This window comes from Gymnogyps californianus, chromosome 7 (assembly GCF_018139145.2).
Source record: "Gymnogyps californianus isolate 813 chromosome 7, ASM1813914v2, whole genome shotgun sequence".
Lineage (NCBI taxonomy): Eukaryota > Metazoa > Chordata > Aves > Accipitriformes > Cathartidae > Gymnogyps > Gymnogyps californianus.
Genome location: NC_059477.1, coordinates 8,507,644 through 8,533,475, shown reverse-complemented (window position 1 = coordinate 8,533,475; position 25,832 = coordinate 8,507,644). Strand labels below are relative to the sequence as shown.

The following is a 25,832-nucleotide window of genomic DNA, read 5'->3' as shown; positions in this document are numbered from 1 at the left end:
ATGGTTTGTGGTCCCCCTTCCATAGGGATGGGGATTGAGGGAGAAGAGGACGTAGCACACAACGTGATTCCAATGCTTATATTTGTCATGTTCTGTGAACTGTCATCACAGGCCCTTGCAACATCTTCTGCTTCTTTAAGTATATACTTGTTTAATCAAGTTGCTAGTGTTGACTTCTGAAGTGCTAAATCAATTGCTGATTACCAAGTGTTTCTGTGACCATGCATTAATCACTAAAGGAAGAGCACAGTCAACAACCTATAAGACAGGAAAGCCATTTCAGCACATCTGGCAAATGTTGAGAAAGTACAAACAGCATGCAAACAACCAAATACAAAAAGGAAAGCATAAGATACGAAAATCCAAGGTACTACTTAAGCATAAACAGAAGCAACTTTATAACCATCTGTAGTTGGCTCCTGAAACTGAACATTTCTTTACAAATTACTGTGATGCCAGTTAATGGCACATGTACTTTTATCATATTAGGTATCAAGTATCAGGGCTTAAACTTTCCATCGATCATTAAATGATCCCTTCCTAGACCTCAGCACACAGAATAACATCAAACTGGACTGACAGATAAGGAGTCACAGCTGTATCAGATTAACTGAATATAAATAAATCAGATCACTTATGTCTAAAAAAGCTTCAGAAAGCTCTTGTATGGCACTGGCATCTCTTTATAATTCAATAGCATGGATATGAGAGCTGTGAGAAAACCTACAATTTATAGTTTAATATATTATTCACGAGAATGATTATGTTATGTTCATAGCACATAACACAAAGAATATCTGCAGGGAAGCAAGTTTCCCCCCATCTACCAAAAGTGCTTAGGAAGTGACTAACACTCAGATGGGGTATTATTCCCCATGTTGGATATTCTGCTTCATTTATGTAAGCTATTTTATTTCAGTATTTAACAAAATACCATCAGCAGATTTGAAAATTTTACTCTGACAAAAAGATCACAAGATAGAACTGCTATTTTTCTTTTCTAATTTTGAAGACATAGAGCAGCAGTAGTACAGATATTTTTAACAACATGGTACGTAAAACTTTTAAATCTAAATTCAGCAAAAAAATTCTCTAATAATGTTTTTAAAACTAAAGTGATCTTTCTCGTCACAGAAATTATGTGGAAATAGAGGAAAATATTCTTTGCGCCACTTCTTTTTCTAATAGGAGTTGAGACTTTGCAAAGTCATGCTTGAATGATAGTTGATTTGAATTAAAAGTGTATAAAATTAATCGCAAACTGTAACAGGCAATCAATTGTCTTATGAATTGTCTGTAATTTCCTTCTTTCACACATATTTGTTGCTCACATAGCAAAAGAAGAGATAGGCATCATAAAATCACATCCACTGCTATTCCAGGCTCTTTGACTTATGATCCCTTTATCGGGACTCAAACTATCTTAAAAATATTTATGCTTCCTTTTCCCTGCACTGAAGTCACTTCATAAGCTCACTATCCCATTCCTTCATTTATTTTCAACCTAATTGTTGCATTTATATGTACTTACTCTTATGCTAGCACAATTAAGAGCTCTGATTTACAATGTCCACAATCTAGTTTAAAACAGACCTACTTGAATGATGCCTTTTGGTAAGGTACAAAAGTTGATAGCGTTTGGTGGATACAGTTATGTTCCTAGGTTTCAGAAAGACACTTTCCTAAAAATGTGTTTGGTTTTGGTTTTTTGCTTGTTTTGGTTTTTTTTTTTATTGTTGGCTGCACAACTGATTGAAGAATCATATAAGAGGAAAGTAGCTTAATCCAAACTCCTGCTTGAAGCAGGATCCAATTAGCTGAAGCCGCTGAGGACTATGTCCAGGGAAGTTCTGAATATCTCCAAGAGTGCCGATAGCTCCAACCTCTCTGGGCAACCTGTTGCAATAGTTAGTCATTTATATAAATCTATTTAGTGGCAGAATCCATTTTGATATTTAATAGGCTGTTAGATGGCTCTTACTGCAATTCTAATAATGAGGAAACTCAGAAATTTGTGACAGGAAATGTTTGTGGTTTTCTTTTTAAAGATTAAGGAGTCAATAAAGCAATAAAAGTATATGTGAAAACTAATAGCTGGTAGTGATTTATTAAAATGAATTAATATTTTAATATGAATAATTATCAAAATCATATAATTTTTGGTAGCATAAGTGCTATTTAAGCAATATGCATATTCATTGTACCAACAGTAATTAACAATAAAATACCATCTAGGGAGATAATTTACAAATGGCTGGCAAATTTAAAAATTTAGATCTTAACTCTTTAACAAGGAATGAGACACCATTGTCTTAAAAGACAAAACAAATCACAAACTACAGGATTTTTTTGGTCATTATTAATAATTTTCTTTAAGTTTTTTGCTAAATGCAATTACCAAGTTCTTCATCAATTTAAATGAAAGAGAAATGCATCTATCACAAGAGACTCAAGAGCCTGTTTAATTGAATTCAAGGATACACTTAGTTATTATATTCATAAATAAAACCAAACTAGCTGCCATCCCAATTGAGGCAAATAAAAGATTAAAGAATTGACTAAATTGATTTTAAAGCTAGCATTACAGTTGATTACCTATCACTGAATGCTTCATAAGTGAGAAGAAATCCATAATTTACAATTTTCACTGTGGCAGTTATGCAGTATCTATAATTTATGGTGTGCTCTCCTCTAAATAGATTTTAGTAAAATGAAATGACAGTTCCTCATGGGAACAACCATCTAATCAATATCAAGTGAGTGTATAGACACTACTGAAAAATTGACACCACCATTATAAATATACTTATACATTACCCAAATTTCTAAACATCCATTTAAAGTGAAATGGTGCACATCCAGAGCAGGAAAAAGGTGACCCAAAATGCATAGCTTAAAAGCAGTCCATCTTTTTCTAAGATTTTGCTATACATACATCAAGAAATTTTATTATTTTCACAGTTACATAATGCTGTATAGATAGAATACGCTTGTAAGAATAGGGGAGTCATTAGGATCAGTCTGCAATGCAACCTGCATTTTTAGAGGTTCTGCCTAGATATCGTCAGTCAGCCATTTAAAAATACCTTTGTCGTGAGCATCTATAGAAACTGCAGAAAACGTTAGAAATTTCCAGTGACACGGCACCTGCACTTTACCTACCCACCCAATGTTAGTTCCGGAGACCTAATGACTCCTTTGAAAGACAGACAAAATTTTTTAAAAGTAATTTAGAAAACATCAGTTGTAAGTGACAATATGCTTGTGACAAAGTTCCTAGAAAAATCCCAAGTAGCATTTGTGAACCAGATCCTTTAAGTGCAGAACAGAGTTCTTCATCCTTAGCTGGCATGCTTAGATGTCTACGAGAATCAGTATTTAGTGCCTTTACAAAGCAACAAATAGGTATGACAAGGGGATTAAAGAACCACAATTTGAGAGACTGCAATTTGCACTTTCGTTAGCTTGTCACAATCTTACTGTTACTTCAATACTGCATTTCAACAGACAGGTTACATGATCACTCTATGTTAATCACCATCACTGGAAATAGCATGGATGCTAATAATTATCATAACACAATGATTATAAATTTAGAGTAACTTCAGATATAAGAGTTACGTTCATGTACTTACTGGTGATGCATGTACTTGTGTTATTCTTAACTGATTTTCCAAATCTTGAACTTTATTTTTCAGTTCTGTGTTTTCAGTTTCTAATTCTTGAATCTACAAAGCAAGAAGTTATTGCAGCAGCTATTGGGATATTCATTCATTTCAACAACAGCGTCCACTGAGAGTAAGTTTTATCTGAGATCTGCTGATTTAGAAGCAATGTTTAACTAGTTATCCGATTACAAAAAATAATTAAATTTCTGTATCTTCCATATTTCAACCTTGCTTTTCTCTTTAATGACCTTGCAAGACAGTAAAACATAAAATACTGTTTCACAGTTCTCAGGTCTTTTTTTTAGTATGTGTTGCAGTTCTTAGCAATCTGAGAATAATGCTGGAAACTATGCTGTCATAGAAGGCAGATAACACAAATATAGTAGCATGTTCTTTTATCTCTTTAAAAAAGATAGTTCAGAACTTACTCTTTTCTGTAAACCTGCAATTTGTTTCCTTGTTTCAACATCTTTTCCTCCAGATTCCAGAAATTTCCTGTAAGCTAAGTCAAATGCTTGACCAATTGTTAAAGTTATCTCTTCCGCCTTCACATAAAACATAAGATTGAAATTAGTATATTAAGAATATTTTATATAATTACTTTCATTTCAGGTGATCACAAAATACTTTACACCATGTACCATGTTCAAAGGGTTTGCTTCATCCATCATGAAGTCAACACTACAAAGGAGCATGGCAAACACTCTTCAGCAAAATACATTGACAGAAAATGCTATGAAAGCGACTTAAAAATACTTCGAATAGAGAAGGAAGCCTGAACAGGAAGAACACAATTAGCTAATTTTTAGTATAAATTATGCCTCTAATTTCTGTAAATATAGATAGCATGCTGCACTATGTCTTTTTCTGATGATTTCTGAAGCAATACAGGCTTTTCAATCACTAAATACATTGTTTTAGTTTTAATGGATTAATGTTTTCATGTTAATGGATGTTTTGACCCCTATTGCTTTTAAATTTGGATTTCAACACTTCTTTTTACAAGCCCTATAAAATCTCAATCAGCATACTGTAGATAAATGTATTTATCTGCGCAAGTATTTCCGATTACAAAAATCCAACCAAACAGAATTTACATTTGTATGTGCAAAATATAACAATTTAGTAGTTCTATGCTGATTTGCATCATATGTTATGATGTATATATACAGTCGGTGCAGAAAATCTACTTTAAAAATAACAGGGGTAAAAATAAGCATACAAGAAGTTGATTGAGCGCACCAAGGTTTCAGGGAAAAAATGCTGACTTACAAGATGCACCAATGAAAGGTGAGTATACGGATACGCCATTTGCCTTAGAACTTTAGTAGAGAAAGTAAACACAGTAAGTAATAACTTTTTTATTTTTTTAAACAATTTGGCAGGGGAACAAAAAAATTCAGAAAAAAAATTAATCTGGCTAAAGCTAAACTAGAATGTTCTCTTTTTTATTGAAATGAAAATCTGAAATTCGTTGTTTCTCATGAAAGCAGAGCATTCTGCTCAATGCCAAGAACATTCTTCCTTCACTAGCTGTAAGAACATGAAGGGCTGGATGCACAAAAATGGTACAGAACATGATGCTCCCAGCCTTTTATCCATCAGTGCAACAGTAAAGTCATTCAGTAGAGGTGTGTGAAGACCCGAGTTCTAGAGGAATGGGGAATTAACCCATCTTTTTACTTAAAAAAACCATATGGCCACTTTTATTTAAAAAAAACCAAAAAAAACCCACAAGAAATTATTTTAACCCGATTAGACTGAATTAGACCAAAAAAGCTGAACTAGGACTGCTTTACAGAGTAACTATTTATGTTAGTAAAAGAAAAGCAGTCCTATCTTCTTGGAAGGATGAAGCTTGGCTGAAATGAAAAGTACCAACTGAGGTGGGATCCTTTGAAATCTCAGAATACTAATGAACAAAGAGTGAAACAGAGGAAAAAAAGTACAGTAAGTGAAATATCAGGTTAGAGAGAAGAAGAAACGGTGCATTAGTCTGGAACAAAAATGGTACTAGTGTGCAGAGACTGCAAGGGCAATTTAAAATCATTGGAATGTGTGAAAAAGAGGCACAGGATAGAAATTTTGAGAGAAATGAACAGATGTGTATAGCAATTCTGAACAGTATCTACTGAAGGCACTGGAGCAATGCAGGTAAACAACAAAATAATCAAACACTGTGAAGTAACACATAATGCTACATAATTGCACATAAATAGAAGTGAATATGCATCTTTTTATTAAAAAAATATTGTTTCCTTAGTATTTCCTTTGTATATCTCAGCTACTTCAGAATAAAGCAAAAAGAGAGGCTCCAGATTGCAAAAAAACCTAAACATCCATTTTTGGTGTTAAATCCAGTGTTTTTATTTGTTAATTACTTTCTGCCAGGGTAAACACATGACCCTGTTTCAGCTAGACACCATTTTCTTCATTTCCTGTCCTAAAGTATTATTTTTTTTCTGCTATTGCACATTTTTGAACAGTTGCCCTGTTCTATCTCAGACACGAGGGAATGTCAGTGGTTGGTGCAATGAATTCTCTGGTAGTGCATCACGGCATTAACGAACTTGAGAGACGTGGCGGGGGGGGCGGGCAGAGAAGAGGGAACCTTGCTGTAAAAATAAAAAAAAAATTAAAAAATATCTGGGGCAGACACATCAGCAGAAGAGCCTGTGAGGGTGTCTCAGCCACAGGGTTGCAGCAATCTCTGCAAAACAGCTGTGCAAACATTTCAAGCTTGGTGGGATGCAGCCTGTTCTCTGAGAGTATTGCAGATGCGTGGCCTAGGATATCGAGCTGGGTAGTAAGAAGAATTGTCCCAGAAAACCACCTTAGATCAATGAAGAAAAAGGCTCTCCTTTAAATTAATGCATCTAAGTTACAAGACACTATACTGGCATGAAAGATTGTATCAAAGTGACCCCAATCAAAAGGCAGGCTATCTGCCTTTATTAACCATTCCTGTTTTATTTCAAAGCAGACCAACCAAAGTCCATAACAGTCACCCAAATTCTTTTAAAAGCGTCTTGCATACTTACACACTTTTCACTGTCAAATACATAGCACAGATGCTTATTTGATTCTGAGTCTTTGCATATGAAAGTAAATATTCTCTTGTCAGTTTTATCATCAGCACAAAACGATATCCTATGGAGCTGACAGTTGTGCTGGACTTCCTGCAAATAGAAAGAAAGATTATTTTCAAGAAATTACTATACTTGCTTAGGATAAAGATGCACAAAGTAAACCTCTGGATTTCCTCATGTACCTAAGAGTATGCAAGTTGCAGTAACATTTTTGAATGTCTCTCATTGTACATGAGAGTGCTCAAAAATGGACTTAAAGTATAACAGAAGTTAGCAAACTCATCTCCTAACAAATGTTCCCATTTTTACTGAATGTAAGCAGGAAGTTTTTATTTGGACAGCATTTATCTGGAAGTGTTTACTTGGACAGTAATTTCTGTTCTAGAAAATCGGTTTTACTGTTGCTTTGCGTCCCTGTGCAATTTATTTAGGGACTGATTATGTAAAATACTCTGTTCTTTTTCCAGGTGCACATCATCTTCAGATTTCATCATCTCCCAGGGTTTGTTAAAATGGTTTTACTGAAATAAGTCCTTACCTTTCTATCTTAAATACAGAAAACAGAAATAAAATGACTTTGCATATTTTTTATACTATATTTCACTTTCCATTAAAAAGCACATTCCAGCTATTTAAAATGTTGCAGTGGCAATGCTCTTCAGCTGAGAGAGCTTGACACGACTGAAATAAACTATCTCAACTATTTTTTTTTTTTGTTGTTTTTCTTCAACAAGTCTCTTCTTGGTATTTTATTTTATTTGGCTTATTACATGGGAAAGCAGTATTTGCTTTAAAGGAAAATATGCAAGTTTAGATGTGAGCTATTATCTATTAAAAAAAAGAAAGTTTCTGTGCAGCACCGGGGTTCCCAGATCGCTATAAGCTCATAAACAAGGGCATGCCCTCTCTGCACACAACCATTTATCAAAAAAAATGTACCATACAGGCAATCTTTTCCCCTTGCCCCAACTGGGTTCCTCTTCTCAGTCTTTACAGTCGTTCTTCTGTGTATCCTATTTCTCCCATGTCCCCAAATCTCTCTCACATTTAATCTCTTTCTGTTGTAGCTCTTTAACAGTTACATATAATAACACATGCTTGTTCTGGCTCTTTTAGGTTTATAGATCCATATAACTACTTTATATCATTTAAGGACAGAACCACTTTTCTATAATCCTCCTTTTTTGAGTGCCAAGTATAGAATCAAGTCCTGATACATGAGCAGGCCTCCTGTTCCTACCACAATTAACAGTCATCACATGAATATAAACCAATATTCCTCTGTAACAACATTGAAGTGATCTGTTTCAAAAACACACAGAAAAAATTATTGTAATCAGCGATGATAACACAGAATTTAAGTCATTTCTTAAAGCACCTAAAATTGTGCAAAAAGAAGGAAAACTTGATTCAAATTTACATTTACATGTAGCTTTAAGAAATGAAGTGGGGGAGATAAAAAGACTACTCATAGTTGATTACCATTTGAGTTGTAATAACAACATTGCTGAGAGATTAGAATGTTCCTATTCCCCCAGGAACTTCCATCCCACAGCTTTCTGTTAATCTCTGCAGGAAAGGTTAGGAAGACTAACATAATTTGGCACTTAAAACTGTTATTTTAAAACAGTTTTTGCCAGGATATGGGGTTTAGTACCCCTTTCTGCCCTATGACGTAAGGAAGATGCAAAAACTGCAATTAAAGTCAACATGGATATTTCTTGCCCCCTCTGCTTATGAACTGTTGAATTGTGGTTTTATCAAGAGTCTGAAGCGAAAACGGGTTGCAAGCAGATACAGCCTTGAACTAAAGCTACCTTTTCTCAAAAGGCAGTATCGCTGTCTGAATGGTAGCAATTACGCTAGAATTAAGCAGCAGTAACAAACAGTTCATTCAAATCCAACATTCAACATATGTATAAAAGATTTAAGAGCACTCAGATGTTAAGAATTGCTGACTATTGCATAAATACTTTTTAGCTTGATTATATTTATCTCATTATTCCTCTTTGAAATGTGTGAGAAGGATGTTTTGCTTACTATGCAACCCCTTCCAAAATACCAGAGCAAACAAAGGAACAGAAAACCTATCCATGGGATGACTCAATGGACTTAACTGCTGAAAAGGTAGGAATTGTCATGCTGTGCCAGATGAAAAGCCTACAAGAACGCTTATGGCCTCCTACATGAAGTTTACAGAGAAATGAGTAACACACCTGAGAAACATAAGCATTCTACGGAGGGGGAATACAATAAAAAAAATTTAAAAACACAAGAAAAGGAGGAAAAAAATGAACATGTTAAGGAAAGAGAGGTGCAATTCCAAAGCAGCAGCATGAAGAATGACTCACTGCAAACAAATTGTCTCCTCATTCACCTGCAAACACCTACATGTGGGCACCTACACAATGGTGACCATTTGGAAAGGTGTTTATCATATACAGTGTTAACATTTATTTACCACAGTGTTTTCACCTTCCTCAGAGTTTAAAAGTTCTGGCGTGAAACAATTAAAAAAATTAAATCCCACATTAGCTACAGTCTGTATTTTGGAGTATCATGTACCTTCCTGGGAAGGTGTCACCCATGTGTTGTAACAAGAAATGGTATTTTAGAAGAATTTTCCATCAACAGAATGGCTTTCATTATAATACTTTTTTAAAATATAAAACAATAAAACCATTAAAAACAGTTAAAACAATATTTAATTACTAGTTTAGCATCAAACACATGTAAGTCTCTTACCTTTGTTTTTGGATCTAGAATTTTTACACCATAGATTGAGATTTGTAATTCAACTTTGGGCGTCTTCTGGCCTTCAGATTTCTTGATATGTCTTGCAAACTATAAGACGAAAAATACAACAGCTATCACATTAATAGTAAGTTTTCTTTACTTCTTTTTTTACTTCTCATTTCGTCTCAACTCCTTCCACCTGAAGTTGTTTCCTTCCTTCTTCAAAAAGCTCTTATAAACAGCACCAACCACTCCCAAAGTCACAGTTGGGCACAGAACAGCATTTCTGACTGCACACTATAGAATATTCCTATAATTCAAGAAAAAATATTTTAAAATTACTTACCTGGTTCTCTTGAAACTTTTATCTGCTGTTTATGCACTTAATTTAAGCTTTTGCATGAGATTTCTGGAACAGTAGAAACATGAACACTTTCAGACAGTTTGTCAACTGCTTGGCTGTTGAGCAGTGACCATCGTTATGTTTTCCACATCCCACTATTTCTACACTCACTTCTGCACAGATGCACGGCGGGTACTTCCCATACGGTCCTCTAAGGAAATCAGTTCTCTTAAACAGGTTCAGTGTGAAAGCACTACAGCTGTCAGCACCTAAGAAACACTTGATCTCTTCTATCATATTGTCAGCATTTATTTGCTAACTGTTCACTAGATGATGGCTACGCAACATTTTATATGACTGGATCGGGTAATGTGTCCTATTCAATACATTTTCCATCCTTTCACATCTTCTTTTCTAGCTGCTAGATCTGACTTGTCTTTCTCTCATGAACACTGCATATCAAATAAGCAGAGTATCTAAAATTTGCTACTGCATGGCAGTTAAGAAGTGTTATGAATTTGGCTAACTTTCTTAGCAAAGATACAGAATTGCTCTGCATTTTGCTGTTACCAGCCCTTTTCCTCTCAAGTCGTTGACAGCCTGGAATGGTATTTTCAAATGCATAAATAAGGACGATGACTCACTGAAGGCCAGAGGAGTTGGAGTCTGCTTCACAGCTATATGTTTGAACTCACCATCCTCAAACTTGCTCCCACTCAAGTATAATTGAGCGCATAATTCACCATCAGTACAAATAAACTATATGAAAAGTCAGTGAGGACAATGACTTCTAGTGGCATAAAGAGTCTAGGATGTCAACAAGGGTCCCAACCTATCTTAAGAAGGGTTAGAATTGGAAGACAGAAGCCTGAATTATCTTGTGATTGTTAAGTACTTGGCTGTAGCCAACTGATACCTTCCCCACAAACACCTAAACCCCGATTTAAATTATTTATTTAAGTGATAGGGTTTGGGTTTTTGCTCTGTCCCTATTCCTATGCCAACTAGTACTTGGGAAATCTTTCCATGAACTCAACTGCTTTACACAGTATGACTGTCTCCATCTATTTTATTTCATTTTACTTGTAGGCAGCTCCGTTCATGGCAAATTATTAACTAGTTTTAAGAACCACCCTAAAAGCACATAATTAACCTGTTTTTCCCTTCCTCTCCATTTCATTCCTCATTTTGAAAGCACACTTATTGAAAATTTTAGTAACTAAACATTAATTCATAATTAATCCTATTAACTTCATACAGTAATATGACCTATCCAGACAGTTTACTACTGATTAATGTATCACATTAGCTGACAAGTATCACATGCTTCACAAGTTAGTTAAACAAACAACCCCACCTAAACCACTCTCTGCCATTCTCAAAACCAACTCTTAAATCTAAATACCCATTTTACATTTCAACAGCTAGGATTGCTACGGTCATTGGCCAAATATTTTATGAAGGTCTGTACCTGATGACTTACTAGTGAAAATCAACTAGTCAGAAGTCAAGCAAATCTAACATAACTTCTAGTTCTGCCTCTCTTCAGTATCAGGTATATAGCTCTTGCAATATACATATCCTTTTCCTGTCCTCCTATTTATCTTCAAGTCCATATCTCACGTACTTAGCATATACTTTTAATACAGTTTAATGACTACCCCCACCCCTTTATTTTAATTAAGGTGGGTCATCTCATATGCATCTTTTTATTTAAAAAAAAAATCATGTTACAGAAAATAAAATTAAAAAACCCTAATCACTGGTTTACAGGCATTTTGGCCAACAACATCTTGACTTTCTAGGACAATTCAAATTTGCTACAGGAAAAAAATATTTTTTCTTTAATAAAAATCACTAATTAAAACCCCCCAAAATCTGACTTAATTTTTATACTACCAATTTAACTTGATTCTCAAGTCTCTGCTTTAAAAAATAGGAAAATGATAGGCCAATCAATGTTTTATAAGCACAGATTTTTTTTCCAGGATGAATAAGACTTAAATTGTCTTTCAGATGATTTTCATACATTTACTCAATACCCCCACTCCGCCAGCTTTCCTTTCTGATTTGTGATTTGATTATGTCCTTTTAATGGATAAAACTTTGAGGACATATATGGTCTCTTTTCACAGTACAACAGGGCTCTGCGCTTGGCTCGCTTTGCTATGCATTAAATGGAATGACGACAAAAACCACAGATCACCTGGACAGTTCCAGCATCTCAATTTCCAATGTACTTTACAGGGCACAGAAACATACCTATGCAATAGGTAATCCTGGGGCACACCTCGATTTGGAACAGCCTTGAACTTGAGTGAACTTTGGCGTTTTGGAAATGTCCCTTTATAAACAAGATGCACACAAGTATTTCTGTGCAATAAGGAAGAGGAGGCACAAATAATACTTGATTTTACTGACTTAAAGCCATAGTGTATGTTGAGAATGATGATGAAATGCTTGGTTTTCCAACTGTAATCATCTCATCAGAGTCCTGAACAACAGCTACAACATGAAAACTTTTTAAAATAAGTAGATCTGAATAACTTGCACGAGTTTTAGAACAGCCGGCCAAAGCTTGCTCCAAGTAGTCAAGAAGTCTTATAACACTGAGGAAGTTCCAGAAGATAACTCTGTGCCAATACTAAAAAAAAGGGTAAACAAAATGACCCTACCACGTCTCCACTCTCAAAACACATAAATCAAGAACTAGCGAATTCAAGTGAGATGAAATTAATGATGATCAATATGGATTTTACAAAAAATGCAGCTTGTCAAAATAGACAAAGCATTTGACTGAGTTTTGCATGCCATTATATTTAGGAAATGAAGCAATACAACGGAAGTATTAGTTAAGTTAGTTACATTAGTCTCCAGATGCAGTTAATAAACAGGAAATTGTCATTGGGAAGATATGTTTCTAATGTATTCCAGCAGGGTTTATTTCTTAAGCATTACATTATTGAACAATGACCAGGAGGAAAATAATCACTGATAAAATCTGCAGGCAGAAAAAATAAGAGGGAAAAATGGGGAGAAAAGTAACTAACGATCTGAAATCTAAAATCATTACAGAGGAAGCTTGCAGATCACGAAGGCTCATGGAGGGGCAAGTAACACAGAGAATACCTCACCAACCAGAATACCACAGATTGCCTGTATGCAAACAAACCACCTCTGTTGTGATACCAACTTTGCAAATCATACAAATGGGAACAAACTTTCTTTCTTGGGAGACTACCCTGTGAAGATGGAATTAAGAAAGTCTTGATGTCGTGGTAGGCCTTCCGCTAACTGTGGACCTTCTCATGGAACTACAATTGGGAAGTTTAATGCAATCCTTGGATATTTCAAAAAGATCCTAAGACGACAATGGCTGCACTGCATCAGCTGCTTGTGAGACACCACTCAAATTTCATGTTCTGAGGTTTTCAAATGCAAAAGGATGTTGACAAAATGGAGAAAGATCACAGGATATTTGCAAAAGTTAGCAGAGGACTGGAAACCCACTTTATAAGAAACTCCATCAAATCAAAAACAAGTTAATGGTGAAGGAAAAACACAAAAGAATCTCTTCAACACAGACATCCAGAGAGACAAACAAGCTTTTTAATCAAAGGTTTACTGGGATGCAGTGACTGAAAAGTACACGTAGATAAATTCAGAAAATCTGGTGCAGTTACTTTCTTAATGCTTTGCCTGCCCACTCCCTGTTCTGTACAATAACAGATAACATACAGATACTGATCAGTAATTTCTTTTGTATCTGACCTTCTCCAGAATGCCAAGTTCAGCCAACTCCTAAACTTGTGCAGGGTTTGAACAGCAGATCCTAACACTTAGTCAGGTATCAGCCAATTTGCTTTTTTTCTTCTAATTTTTGTACTCCTTCCTTCTACCTAAAGAGGATCCTGAGGGACCTCTGGATAGGGGAGATTTACAAACATTATTTTCTCCTTTCAGCACACATTTGAAACAAAGTAATATTTGTAGCTCACACAGTAACAAGATTATTTAAGAGGGTAAAAATCTGTAGCCTCCCATTGGCATCAAAATGGACAATGATATAAAATTATAATGAATCACAGCATGGCTTGGGAAGAGATATGATGGGCCAAATTCTTAAGCTGTTAGTTTATACATATATTGTTCTCAGGCAAGACACCCAGCTTTGGCCCAATATTAATATGAGCAGCTCAGTGGGATGGGCTAGCTTTTATTTAACTGCTTTGGAATTAACATCATATTTTTCTTGAATCTTTTAGGGAAAGCAACAGATACAAATAAATCTATTTTCTATGGTTTAATTTAGCTTTAAAAATAAAAAGAAAAAACTTCCATATATCCTGTCTTTTGTTACAGTAGCAGGGAAGATTGCATACTTTGAGACTCTTATTAAAATTACATTTGAAATGCTTATGCATCAAGTCTTAGCAAACCACAATCAGAGGATTAATTGGCAAAAATAACGGGGGGGGAGGGGGGGAAATCACGTTTTACAAACAGCCAGGAGCTTTAGTTAAAGAAATAATGGTTAAAACAAATTCTATCAAAATCAATTTAAGCTATGCAAATCAAAACTATGTGCTTTTATTTAATATTTACACCTCACTGCACAATTCAAGAGTTTATTAAAAAAACCTTGAAACATCAAAGGTAGACGTTTCTGTCATTTGGGTGCTAACCTTCAGCCCAGGGAACAGAGGTTCAACTCCTTCATTTTACACAGGCTTCCAGTGAGACATCAGACATAGCACTTCATGTAGACACCTCAAAAGATGTCTGTTTGAGGGCAACGTAGTTGTCTAAGCTGAGACACAGCTTTATACCTGGCTTTGAGAAGATGCTTTTCCTCTTTTTTCATAATTATAAGGAAAGATGCCTGAAAAAATATAGGCCCTATTTCTTTTGCAGTGACTACATATCATCTTTTTGGTCATATTATGGTCCAAACTCTCATACACGTTTTATGTGGGTATAATGAAATTATGACCTCTGAAAAAAAGCTGTCAAGAAGAGGAAAAGGATGAAAAGGCCACAGATATGCGTTGAATCTCTCGATAATCAGCTGGGTAGGGAAAAAGCTGTCTCAGAAATCCATTTCTAGGGAATATGTTGTATTTTCTTTTCCAAACACACGCTGAACTGAGAGGAAGGCTACTGATCTATTAACCACAGTGTAGAAGACAATGCAGTACAGTCTTTTTTCCACCTCTCACTCCCTGAAGGTTTTTTTTTTTCTTTTGGTTTTTGGGAGGCAGGGTGTTGGGTTGGTTTTTTTTTGTTTGTTTGTTTGCGGGTTTTTTGGTTGTTAGTTTGTTTGGTGGTGTGGGGTTTTGGGGGTTTGAGGTGGTTTTGGTGGGGTTTTTTTGGTTGCTTTTTTTTTTGTTGGGTTATGGTTTGTGGGAGTTTTTTTGGTTTTTTTTTTGATTTGGGGTTTTTTTTGAGAGATAGGGTAAACAGGTATTCTCTTCTTCAACTCTTCTCATCTGATCTGCTTTGGTCTTCAGGCTGTCCCTGGCTGGTCCCAAACCCCACATCCTGCTTTCTCCAGTACTTCAAAGAGAACAGTCATGGCTGTAAGGCTTGACTGGAAACCTCTTTATCCCAGTATTAAAAGATTTTCTGTACTCCACCCTCCTCCGTCCTTTCAACAACAAATGAAACCCAGCTTTAACACAAAAGGGAGCTCAAACCAATATCCACTGATGGTCCATTAAGGGCAGCAGCAGAACAGCATAACAGCATGTGTGGAGGTGTGTGAAAGAGCCCTCTTCACTTTGTGTATCCTTACGGGTATTGAAAAAGAATAATAAAGAAATAAAGAATATTTCAAGTGGTTTCAAAGTGATTAATTCTATTTACATTATCTCTGGTCATCTCCACTTACAGAAGAAAAGAGGAGGAGAAAAGGAGACTGAGTTAGAAGTTGGGTAAGAGAACAGACTTAAGTGCGGTCCTCACAAAAATATCCCTTTGAAGATTGTAAAAGGCACAGCCCAAAACTCAGGTGTTTACTTCTGGTTTCTCCCTAACACCCCTCCACACCGTTTTCTTACTAGTGGTCTGGTTATGATGCCCTTTCCATCTGTTATGCTGATCTTTCCACCTGTTCTCACCTCTGGCAACCCTTCAAGCCCTTTTTTAGATGGAGTAAATTCATTCCTACAGTCTGATTTAGAAGTTATATCCTTCATTAAGCAAGGAAAGTAATCATTTCACTTTATAAAATAACGTGTAATTTGACATTTACACATTTGAATAATGTAAGCATGTTCTGATACAACATCTTGGTACCATTTTCCTTAGTTTTTATTTCATTCTAGAAATGAGTTTGACTAGAAAACTTGAAGGAAAAAATTGTTTCTAATAAATTACAAGAACAGTTCACCTTATCTTAGAAATAAAAATGCACATTTTAAAACATTAGTGTCCAACTTTCTTCTTTCTCCTGCAGTACAGCTCCAAGAAATTTGAAAACACAAGGGGAAATCCCAACTAGATAAAACCACTGGACAAACCTCTAGAAAAATTAAATATAGATGCTCGAAAAAACTGTATATTCAAATTGCAACTGACCCAGTAAAGTTGTCAAGTGTTTAGAAAATGTAGTAGTAGTATTGGGGATAAAACAAGTACAATGAAACATCAAGAAAAATTTCCTCCAAGTTATAGTATTCTACTGTAGAACATCAGCTCCACCTGCTGGTAAAAGTAAGTTCATGGAATGGCGTGCTACAGTTTTGCACAAACCTATGTTTGGCAAGCGAAGAGTCTTTGTGCTGTATGAGTTAAGAGCTTTTGATTTAAAGCAGTAAAGAGTTGTACATCAAATATCTATTCTGACACAGTTTGATAACATGATGGCTTAAAAAAATAGTTTACAGTGACAGTATTTCATGGTCTATATATCACTGCAAGCACATGACTTCAAAAGGTTATTAGTGTGATACATGCCAGTTGTAAAAATAGCTCCAAATATTAAGTCAGCTGTTTTTCTGCTAGCTATTAATTTTAATTAAAAACAAATTATGATTAACAGATTAAAAACAAATCCATATAATAAAAAAAATATAAATATAGCATCACAAGCTACACATCTTTTAAAAACTCTCCTACTCCAAAAAACACTATATATGTTTTCTTTCAATATAAGATATCAGTTTTCAAGCTGTTTTCACTGTTTTAAAATTTTTAATTAAAATTTTCTAAAAAGAAGCTAGAGATGTGTGGTTAATAATAAAATTCAGTACCTCTAGCCTTCTCTTCAAAGAATTCAGATGCACAACATAAACCAATGTTGAAATGAGTATTCAATTAATTGAGGATTGTTTCAAACATAAAACCTCTTTATTGCTCTCTGAATTATGTTCCAAGATTTTTCAAGTGTTTCCAAAAGTTGTCTTTAATTACTTTGTGAGTTTTCTAATAAACTTGACATCTAAGCTCCAAACTTCCAAGCTTTAAGAAAAAAGTGTAATTCTGGCAGCAACAATTCAGACACATATGTCCAAGGCGGTTTATTTAGGGAACACGTGTAAAAAGTTAGAACAGATAGCTACATACTCCAATGACACCACAAGTACATATAAAAAATTTCTACTTTCAAATTTTAGTGCTAGGCTGACAAATGTTTTTTCCCAAGAAAGGAAAATAGTTCTGGCTCTTCCTACACTTCAGAGAACAGTTATCTGAAATCCTTTTTGGACTTGCTTTCAGAGCAAACTATTTCAAGGTACCAAATCATACAATCCAACCCACCAAAAGCCTCCAGCAATCAGTGAGAGTCCAGGTTAGCCTGGAGTTCCACCAGTGAGAGAGACACTTAGCAGCTGCTTTGCTTAGGAGGAGTCTGATAAAACATCATTAAAATAGAATCAAAATTTCTCCATAGCAGGATATTATCTTGACAGATTTCTGCACAGAATTAACTTTGCTCAGGGTAATGGAATTTTATAAACACAAAACATCTAATGCAACAGGCTTCACTCCAGTATTAGCTGTAAACTGTACGAGGTACACACAAAACCATACATTTTGTTTCCACTGCTAGTATGCTGCAATGGCTAAAAAATGGGTCATGCTTACATTAGCCTAAAACACTTGAAAACAACTAGGCAATAATGTCTCTGACGAACTGCAGCAGAGTAAATCTTTTTGGCATAAAACATGCTAAGAATTGACTAAGTGAATCTTTAAAGGCAGCTGTACTATTTTGGTAGAGCGAAACTAACGGCAAAGAACTTCTGTTTCAATACCTTAACACAATTACTAATCAATCTTGCAAAGATGGCTTTTTCAAGTGAAACCTCAGTCTTAAAAGCTGAGCTACCTGAACAGTGTTTCATGCCTTCTTTCTTCCTTTTTTATTATAGTAATAACACAGAATCAAATTTTTCAATATTGATTCCCAAAACTTTCTGTCCATTTCCGAGGAACTTCTGTTTAAATGAATAATGAAAACCATACAAAAAGTTATGGGAAGTACAACAGCAGGCAGAACAATTTTTATATCTAAATAAACTAATGCTCCAATAGCTCTAAGCAGCTAAGCATGAAACAGTGCAATTCCACAGCAATCTGAGTTAGCAGACAAATCAAATCAGCATTCCCTACCACAACTCCGCATTTGAAGAGCTTTAAGTATATTAGCTGTCACTCAAACAGTCAAGTCAAAGCCATGTTATCAGTTAGCAATCCTCAACAAGTCATTTCACTAGGATACTTTCTAATTGTCTACTGAGTCCCTCAGTGCCCAAGGACATATAACCAAGAAGAAATTGTAAACATCTGATTTTCTCAGCCATCTGTGTGCACCAGCACATAGATGGTGTTTGTGCGCACAGACCTTTTCCAATAAAAATGAAGACCTGGAGGAAAAGGCAGTAATGCCCCTTATCATAAACAGGCTTGGTTTGTAAACCCTATTCTCTCACTACAGCTCTGTTTCCAGATATATCACCAATTATCACAGCTGGAGTGCGAACGACATTCATGCCAGTGTCACAAACCTTCACCTCCAGTCTAACAGTCAGTTTATGTGGATCAGACACGTTAAGCTTGAGATGAAGAGCAGTCAGGGACAGCCAGTGCCCACAGAGCTACCACAGCCCACTTACGGCATGGTTTCACATTCTTACTCCTGTTCTCTGGCACCAACAGCTTACCTTAAGTGGGTGGGTACTCTCTGTTTTTCAACAAGAGGCAACTCACCTGACTGGGGCTCACAGGAAGCAACACGCAGCCCAGAGAAATGCAGGACAGGCATTACTGAAGTCACTAGTTTTTCAGTCAAGGAAGAGCACTGTCTTAAATTCTCTGGCAATGTGTTTGGAGTGCCATAATTAGAGACACTCAATAGCCATAAAGTGAGCATGGCAGCTAAAACAAATTGTTGCTACCTAAGTTTGTATTAATGAAGGCCTAAAGTTTCCAAAGAACAAGCATTACACATTAAGGTACATAAACCTTATACTATAATTAATTGTATAATCTAGGAGATAACTAAGCATTTGTACAGCAGAACATCTGATAATACGGACATAACAGGGAAAGGCCTACACACCAGTGAAGAAATTCGTAAAAGCAACTACTTCTAGAACCAATGAATTTACCTAGAAACACTTACAAAGTGTCTTATCTGTGAAAACAGGTTAAGAATACACTCTATTCATATTTCATTAAAAAATCCTTTCTTACCTTTAATTTTCTAACAGCATCTCTTACAACTTCTGTGCCTTTGGGCTGCTCCACTTCCGTACTGCCAAGAAACTGAAAAGATTGTAATTTGTGAGAAATAAGTTATGCATTGAAAGACCTAATTAACTCAAGTAATCTTATTTTCCAATTATTTCCAAATAACATTTTGGAAGGACAATCATTTCAATAGTTGATGAAGAACAAATCTTCATACAGCTATTTCTAATTAAGAGAACGTCAAGAATTAAATTCTAATTAGACAAATATAAGAGTTATCAAAAGCAGCTTTTAAAAAACATTTTATTTATCTTGATCCTATATAAGTCTGTAAATTAGAGGTTAAGTACCTTTTTCCACTGGGAAATTGTCATTTTGGTAATACCTCTTTTGGAAAATAATGAAAAAATGCAAAAAACCCCCACCTGATACAAGGTACTTCCCATGAATCAACATAAGCCAATGGTTTGGACTATGTTACTAAAACGTTCATACAGTGATGCAAGATAAACAAAAAGGCCTGATTTTGCTCTCAGACCTGCTTGGTACAGTAATTTCATAGATTTAAAGGAACTAGGCTCCAACTTACATAAAACCAAGGCTCATATTCAAAGAATTTCTACTAGAGATCATATTTTTACCAAGTAAGGTTTTAATGAAAACCAAACATACACCTGTTAATATACAAAGCACGATACTTCAAAGGAACCTTACCATTTCTTTATTTGTACACTGAAATGCCTTTACGTTCTTCTGTACAGTTTTGCTTACCTTCTACTACACTGTTATGAAAGGTACGATAATCCTGCCCGAACTGCATCTGTGTAATAATTTAATTAATTTTGAATTGCCCGATTTTCACATTGAGGTACAGCTGATTTAAGTCACACCATGAACCTGTATATGCCAAAATAATGCTAGCAAGAAAGAACAAACCCCCTTTTTTCTCTAAAGTACACAATTTTTCTGTGTAACACGACACCCAGAGGTATGTATAATTTTTAAGTCTCAGCAGTTTCAAAAGGAACTTGAAGTTGCCAAGCTACAGATGCTTTCAACATAGTAACTCTGAAGTTTTTATTAAAACTTCAAAACGTGTTTACTGTAGTCAATGTGCTCAAGCTGTACTCCTGCAAAGAAACTTTGCAGCTCTAATTAAGTCTCATTAGAAATTCACTACTGACTCTGAAATATGATGTGCCATCTTGAATACAATAGTGTGTAAATCAAAACACCACGCACATCTGCTGTCAATATTCTCTACTATTACAATTCTCCAGCTAGGAGACCAAGGTTTTGTAATAACAAAGCAGAAACCTCTATTACTGATTTGGTGTCTTTCATGCAACATCTCCGATGACTTTAAAATAGAGGGCGTGTTCTTCCCTGGAAAAGCGACAGTTGCAGAAAATGCCTACAGAGAAAGAAGAATGATTCTTGGACATTATGGATACTACATGTGACAGACAGAAAGGGAAAGGTGAGCGAATATATGCGAGCAAATGTATGCGATTTTAAAAAAAAAAGGTAACCACAAGCTTAAATGGACAAGAAAGAAAGTAGATAAGGTCAGATGAGAATCTAAGAGGAATGCCGATAATACCAGATATCTGTACACAAGCATATTTATACACCACATACTTGGCACAACACAAGAGGTAGAAGTATAATTGCTGAAAAGTTTGTGAGCAGGCCAGGGTATATTATATACAGCACAGGAATCCTGCATAAACACAGGAAATAACAGCTGCAAGTATGTACAACACTCAACGAACAGAGAACACAGGTCACTGCTGCCCATGGTGAAGTGGAAGATGGCGGAGCATACTTCATCCAGTGTACTTCATCCACGCGTGCTTCCTAATATTTGTATAGTTTTGAAACTGGCAGCTCCAGAGGCATTATCAATGTAAGCAGCCTGGTTCTTCCTGATACAGATCTAGGGCCAGGCCTCGGGTAGAATTGTGTTGAGTACACTTTGAGATGCCCCGGGGTACACTGCCTCGCCTGCAGCCACTTCTCCAGAAGGGCACAGGGCTGCCCTACATTTCTTACTTGCTTACTTCCATCCAGATGGCTGAGATCTGAGATAGCAAAAGATATCTCAAAAGCAATAGAGTCATTTCCCCTCCTCTCCCCTCTCAGCTATCTCGCTCTGATTCAAAGTCCAAGAAAGATGAAGGTATCTTCACTGTATTTAATAAATCCCAGCAGCAGACCAATCTTTCCATGAACAATAACTTCCATAAATACTGTTTTCTCAGGGGCTTGTACCTCACGCTAATTCACATTACTGCCTTAGAAAGTGCAAGCACCAAATTAAGCTTCTGCCACAGCTGGGGAATCTGTTAAATGTCACTGAATTTTTAAGCCCATAGTAATGTTATGGAGGGGAGGGAGAAGTAGACATCTAAATAGAAAGATAAACTGCTGAAAGCACAGGTTTAAATGACTGACAAAACCTGAAGAAACATATACTAATTGGGTTTGCTTAACAAGTTACAAAAGAAATAAATAACCAAGGCCCGAAGTATATGGAAACGTCATGAGCATTATATCAATGTGTATGGAACATAACCAACCAGAATTCCACCAGTCATTTGCAATGCGCTGTCTTCCAAATGAGTATTGGTTTTGACATTAAGCATCACTACTGAAATTTTTATTGCTCTCAGCAGTTTTGAACTGGATGTGGAATTAGAGTTTATGCTTAATAAACTATTCAGCATAGGAAAATACAGTATGATGCATTTAATCCAGAAATACAAAGAAGATTTGTAGCTTAAGTGTTAATGTCAGTCAGAAATGAGAAGACCATGCCATGGGCTGCACTGTTTGTATCTAATACATACTTGTATCTCTGTTAACAGCAGTTCTATTTTTTTTATTCAGGTAAGCTCACATTTTAGTTATAACTGCTTACATATTTCATGTCTGACCTTCATAAGCCTTCTCATTTTATTTATTTATTTATTTTTGGTAAGATAGTAATAAAGAGAAAAACGGCAATTAAGAGCAAATATTCTGAATATTTGTATTAGACTGATCTATTTTGGGGCAAAATATTAACAGAATTTCAAATCAAGACAAGTTATTTTCTAATTATAACAAAAGAATGACCATGCAATATAGGTTTAACATATAGCTAATGTATTAACTGGAAGCTTTTTATTGCTTGTTTTTTCATCTGCTCTGTACCTTTTCTGTGTGATCTGCCCTATCGTATTTTGTTTAATGTTAGGTACCAATTACCATGGCATTACTCGTAATAGTTAAGCTAAGCAAACACATACATATTTGCAAAGCTGAGACTTTAGATGACAAGCTCAATGTGACGAAGGCCTCTGTGTTTGTATAATCCCTAACACAATGGATGCGCTGGCACCTCCAGGATTTCTAAAGTAAATAACTAACAACTAATTCACCATCCTCATGAAACGGGGAGATGGCCATTTCGTTATGGTCTTTTCAGCAGATTTTTCTCACCAAATCTCACACAAACACGGAGAAGAAATGTTTGTTCTATCAGGAATTCGGTACAGCTGTGGCATGAATAGTATAAATATTTATTGTGGAAGAGTTTCTGCAACAAAAATTTCAAAGCAAAATTGGTAAATATGAAACTTCCCTTTTCAAGATCAGGCTCCTTTAGGAAGCAATACTGATGTAGAATTCTAGATGGGAACTTTAAAAATCAGCAATTGCTTTGATCACATCAGGTCCCCTTCCACAGCTATGGCCCTTTTGCAGACCCAGCTGATGAGGAACGACAACATGAAATGTAACTGTTCCCGAGAGTCAAGCTAATACAACTCCTACACTTAAGTGCAGAAGAGAGAAACAGAAGATAATGTAGCAGTTCGCCTTCAGATAGTTCAGTATTAACCCTCTATGCAAATTAATAAATGCATTAAATTCTTAAGTGTTCATTAACATCAAATACATAACACAGATGAAAAACGTTTATATATGATTGTTACATGTATTGACTGTTTGCAACTAGTGAAAGGGTTATTCTTGAAGTTGGTGTACTTCATGCGTAATAAGCCAATACAAACAAAAATTATCAGTTAGGCATGCCACTAGACTAATCTTTTTCAATATTTATATATTGTTAAGTTTAGTGCTAATGAGAAGTTCACCATAATCATACTGAGTTTCAGTTGGATACTTAAAGAAGTTTGAAGAGGATGAAATTTAATATTTTGCATAACAAAGCAAGCTAAGGCAATGTTTTTCCCATATAAATTACTACACATTTTTCATTGCAGTCTGCGCTTCTTCCAAACACATTCCCTACAAAACTGATGAAAGGTTATTTTTCTAATATATTACTTATTCTGATCTCACTTGCAGCTGTCTATAATCAGAAATAACTTATGAGCTCAGCAGATCTTATCAGTCAAAACAGTTTAACTTTCCTCATTGATGTTTGCCATTAAGAAAGTGAGCTGTTGACCAGCCATATACAAGACAAACACCTCAGATCAAACTGTTTATAATCTAATATTAGCAGACAACCAGATGTGCTCCCTCCACATGCAAAGATTTGCAAGATAGTGCAGCTGCAGAGAATTAACAGACACTATTTCATCATATTAGAAGCAACAGAAGTTTTCTCATTGACAGCAACTGGGAGAATAGTTCAGCCCTGTAATGGCCAGGAGGGCTGTCTTACACAACAAACCAGTGAACAGATCCTTTGTGGGGAATATCTCTTCCTTCAGAAGGTAGCTGAAATGAAAATTTTCCTACGTGTTTAACTTGAGCAAGACATGTTTTGGTCCAGTTCCATAGTGAAATTATTAAAAATGCGTTTATAGTTGTACTTTGGCTGGAGAAACTATAAAAATAAAAGAAAAGGTCTTTTTTACTTTTATTTTGCTGGCTCAATTAAAAGTAAATTGAAACATAGGGCAACTTCAGGCATTCAGAATCCTTTACAGTTCTGACTAATGTATTACTGTTATCACATGCCCAATAGCTATTAGTAAGGTCAGATGAATTGTTAAGGTTAACAGTTCACTTTTTTCCTTGCCATTAACAAGATACTCTACAGTAATTCTTCCCCTGTCAGCTTATGTTTTGACCCTCAACATTCTACTTTTTTTTTTTTTTTTTACACGCAAAGTATATCCAGGTGCTTTTCTTCAAAACTTAGGGGGAATACAAAACACCCTATCCATCCTTCACAAAAGTTAGTTTTACTAGGGTCAAAAAAATCATTAAACCTAAAACTTGACTAAGAAATAGTTTTAGGTGCATTTTTGAATATTTAACGTAGATTTCCACTCTTCCAGTAGAGAGCAGTGTAGGATATTTTAATAATAAAACAACATTTGTTTTCTTTTGTCATCACATTTCAATCTTTAAAAAACCCCCAGTCTTTCACAGTGCCACATTTCTTTATTACTCTGAAATCCCTGAACATTAAAAGTTCTTTTATGCAGATTTAAATGCAATTATATGAAAAAAGCACTTACCAAACCCATACAATAAAGGAAAAAAAGCAATGCAAAATTACTGGATACCTGCTGCCAAAATTTGACAAATTAGCTCCTTCTACAGCAGAAGTTGAAGGGATGTTGATTTACTGATGAAAGGAAGACAAATGTATTCACATTCTGATAACATCAGAATGACAGTATATAATACAAAACGAGAATGAAAGAGAAGTGGGATCAGTTTTGAAACTCTGCAGAAAACAGATGAACAAATGTCTAAGCTGTTAATCACTAAGACATGAACAGTTTTTGCTCAGTCTTGCATACATGAGTCTTCTCCGTCAATTAAACAGCAGAAGTACAATATGGACTATAAAATACACACCTCTTTCTATTTTGAGTTCCTTTTCTTTCCCCACCCTACGTCCACTTCTCCACCTGTAACAGCCTCCTTAGTTCTCTACCAATACATGTTTTTGCCAGAGTACATAAATATTTGGATTTTTCCCTTTTGGGGAGCACTTCTCTAGCGACACCTTAAAAACAACTGCCTCTCCCAAGCATGATTGCTGCTCAAATGAGAGCAGAAATCAAACTCACCACATGAGACTATGAGAGAGAAAAGTGCCAGAGACATCAGCACATTCCCTGAATATCTCCTGCTGTCTGACATGTAATGTTCCGCACAAATGGTGACTCTGACACAGGAAAAAAATTCTACGCATTTTTCTGAGGGAGTGTTCCAGTACTATTTGCAAAAAAGGAAGGAACACATGATTAAAAATATAAAGAAAAAGAGAAGGGTCTTCTAATGGAAATCAAATATTAGCAGGTATTTCATGCATCAGTAGAATTA

General features: G+C 35.5%; 1 protein-coding gene across 7 annotated transcripts in view; it reads right to left on the bottom strand.

Annotated features, from left to right (window-relative positions):
- GULP1 (GULP PTB domain containing engulfment adaptor 1) overlaps positions 1 to 25,832 on the bottom strand; it is a 168,534-nt gene that overhangs the window by 25,496 nt on the left and 117,206 nt on the right. For all 7 annotated transcript variants that reach the window (XM_050900025.1, XM_050900021.1, XM_050900027.1 and 4 more), the window contains 5 exons: positions 19,536 to 19,607; positions 9,503 to 9,601; positions 6,710 to 6,847; positions 4,097 to 4,213; positions 3,636 to 3,728 (listed from right to left, as the gene is read on the bottom strand). In XM_050900025.1, the coding sequence (XP_050755982.1) occupies positions 3,636 to 3,728; positions 4,097 to 4,213; positions 6,710 to 6,847; positions 9,503 to 9,601; positions 19,536 to 19,607 (519 nt within the window). The remainder of the gene's footprint in view (positions 1 to 3,635; positions 3,729 to 4,096; positions 4,214 to 6,709; positions 6,848 to 9,502; positions 9,602 to 19,535; positions 19,608 to 25,832) is intronic.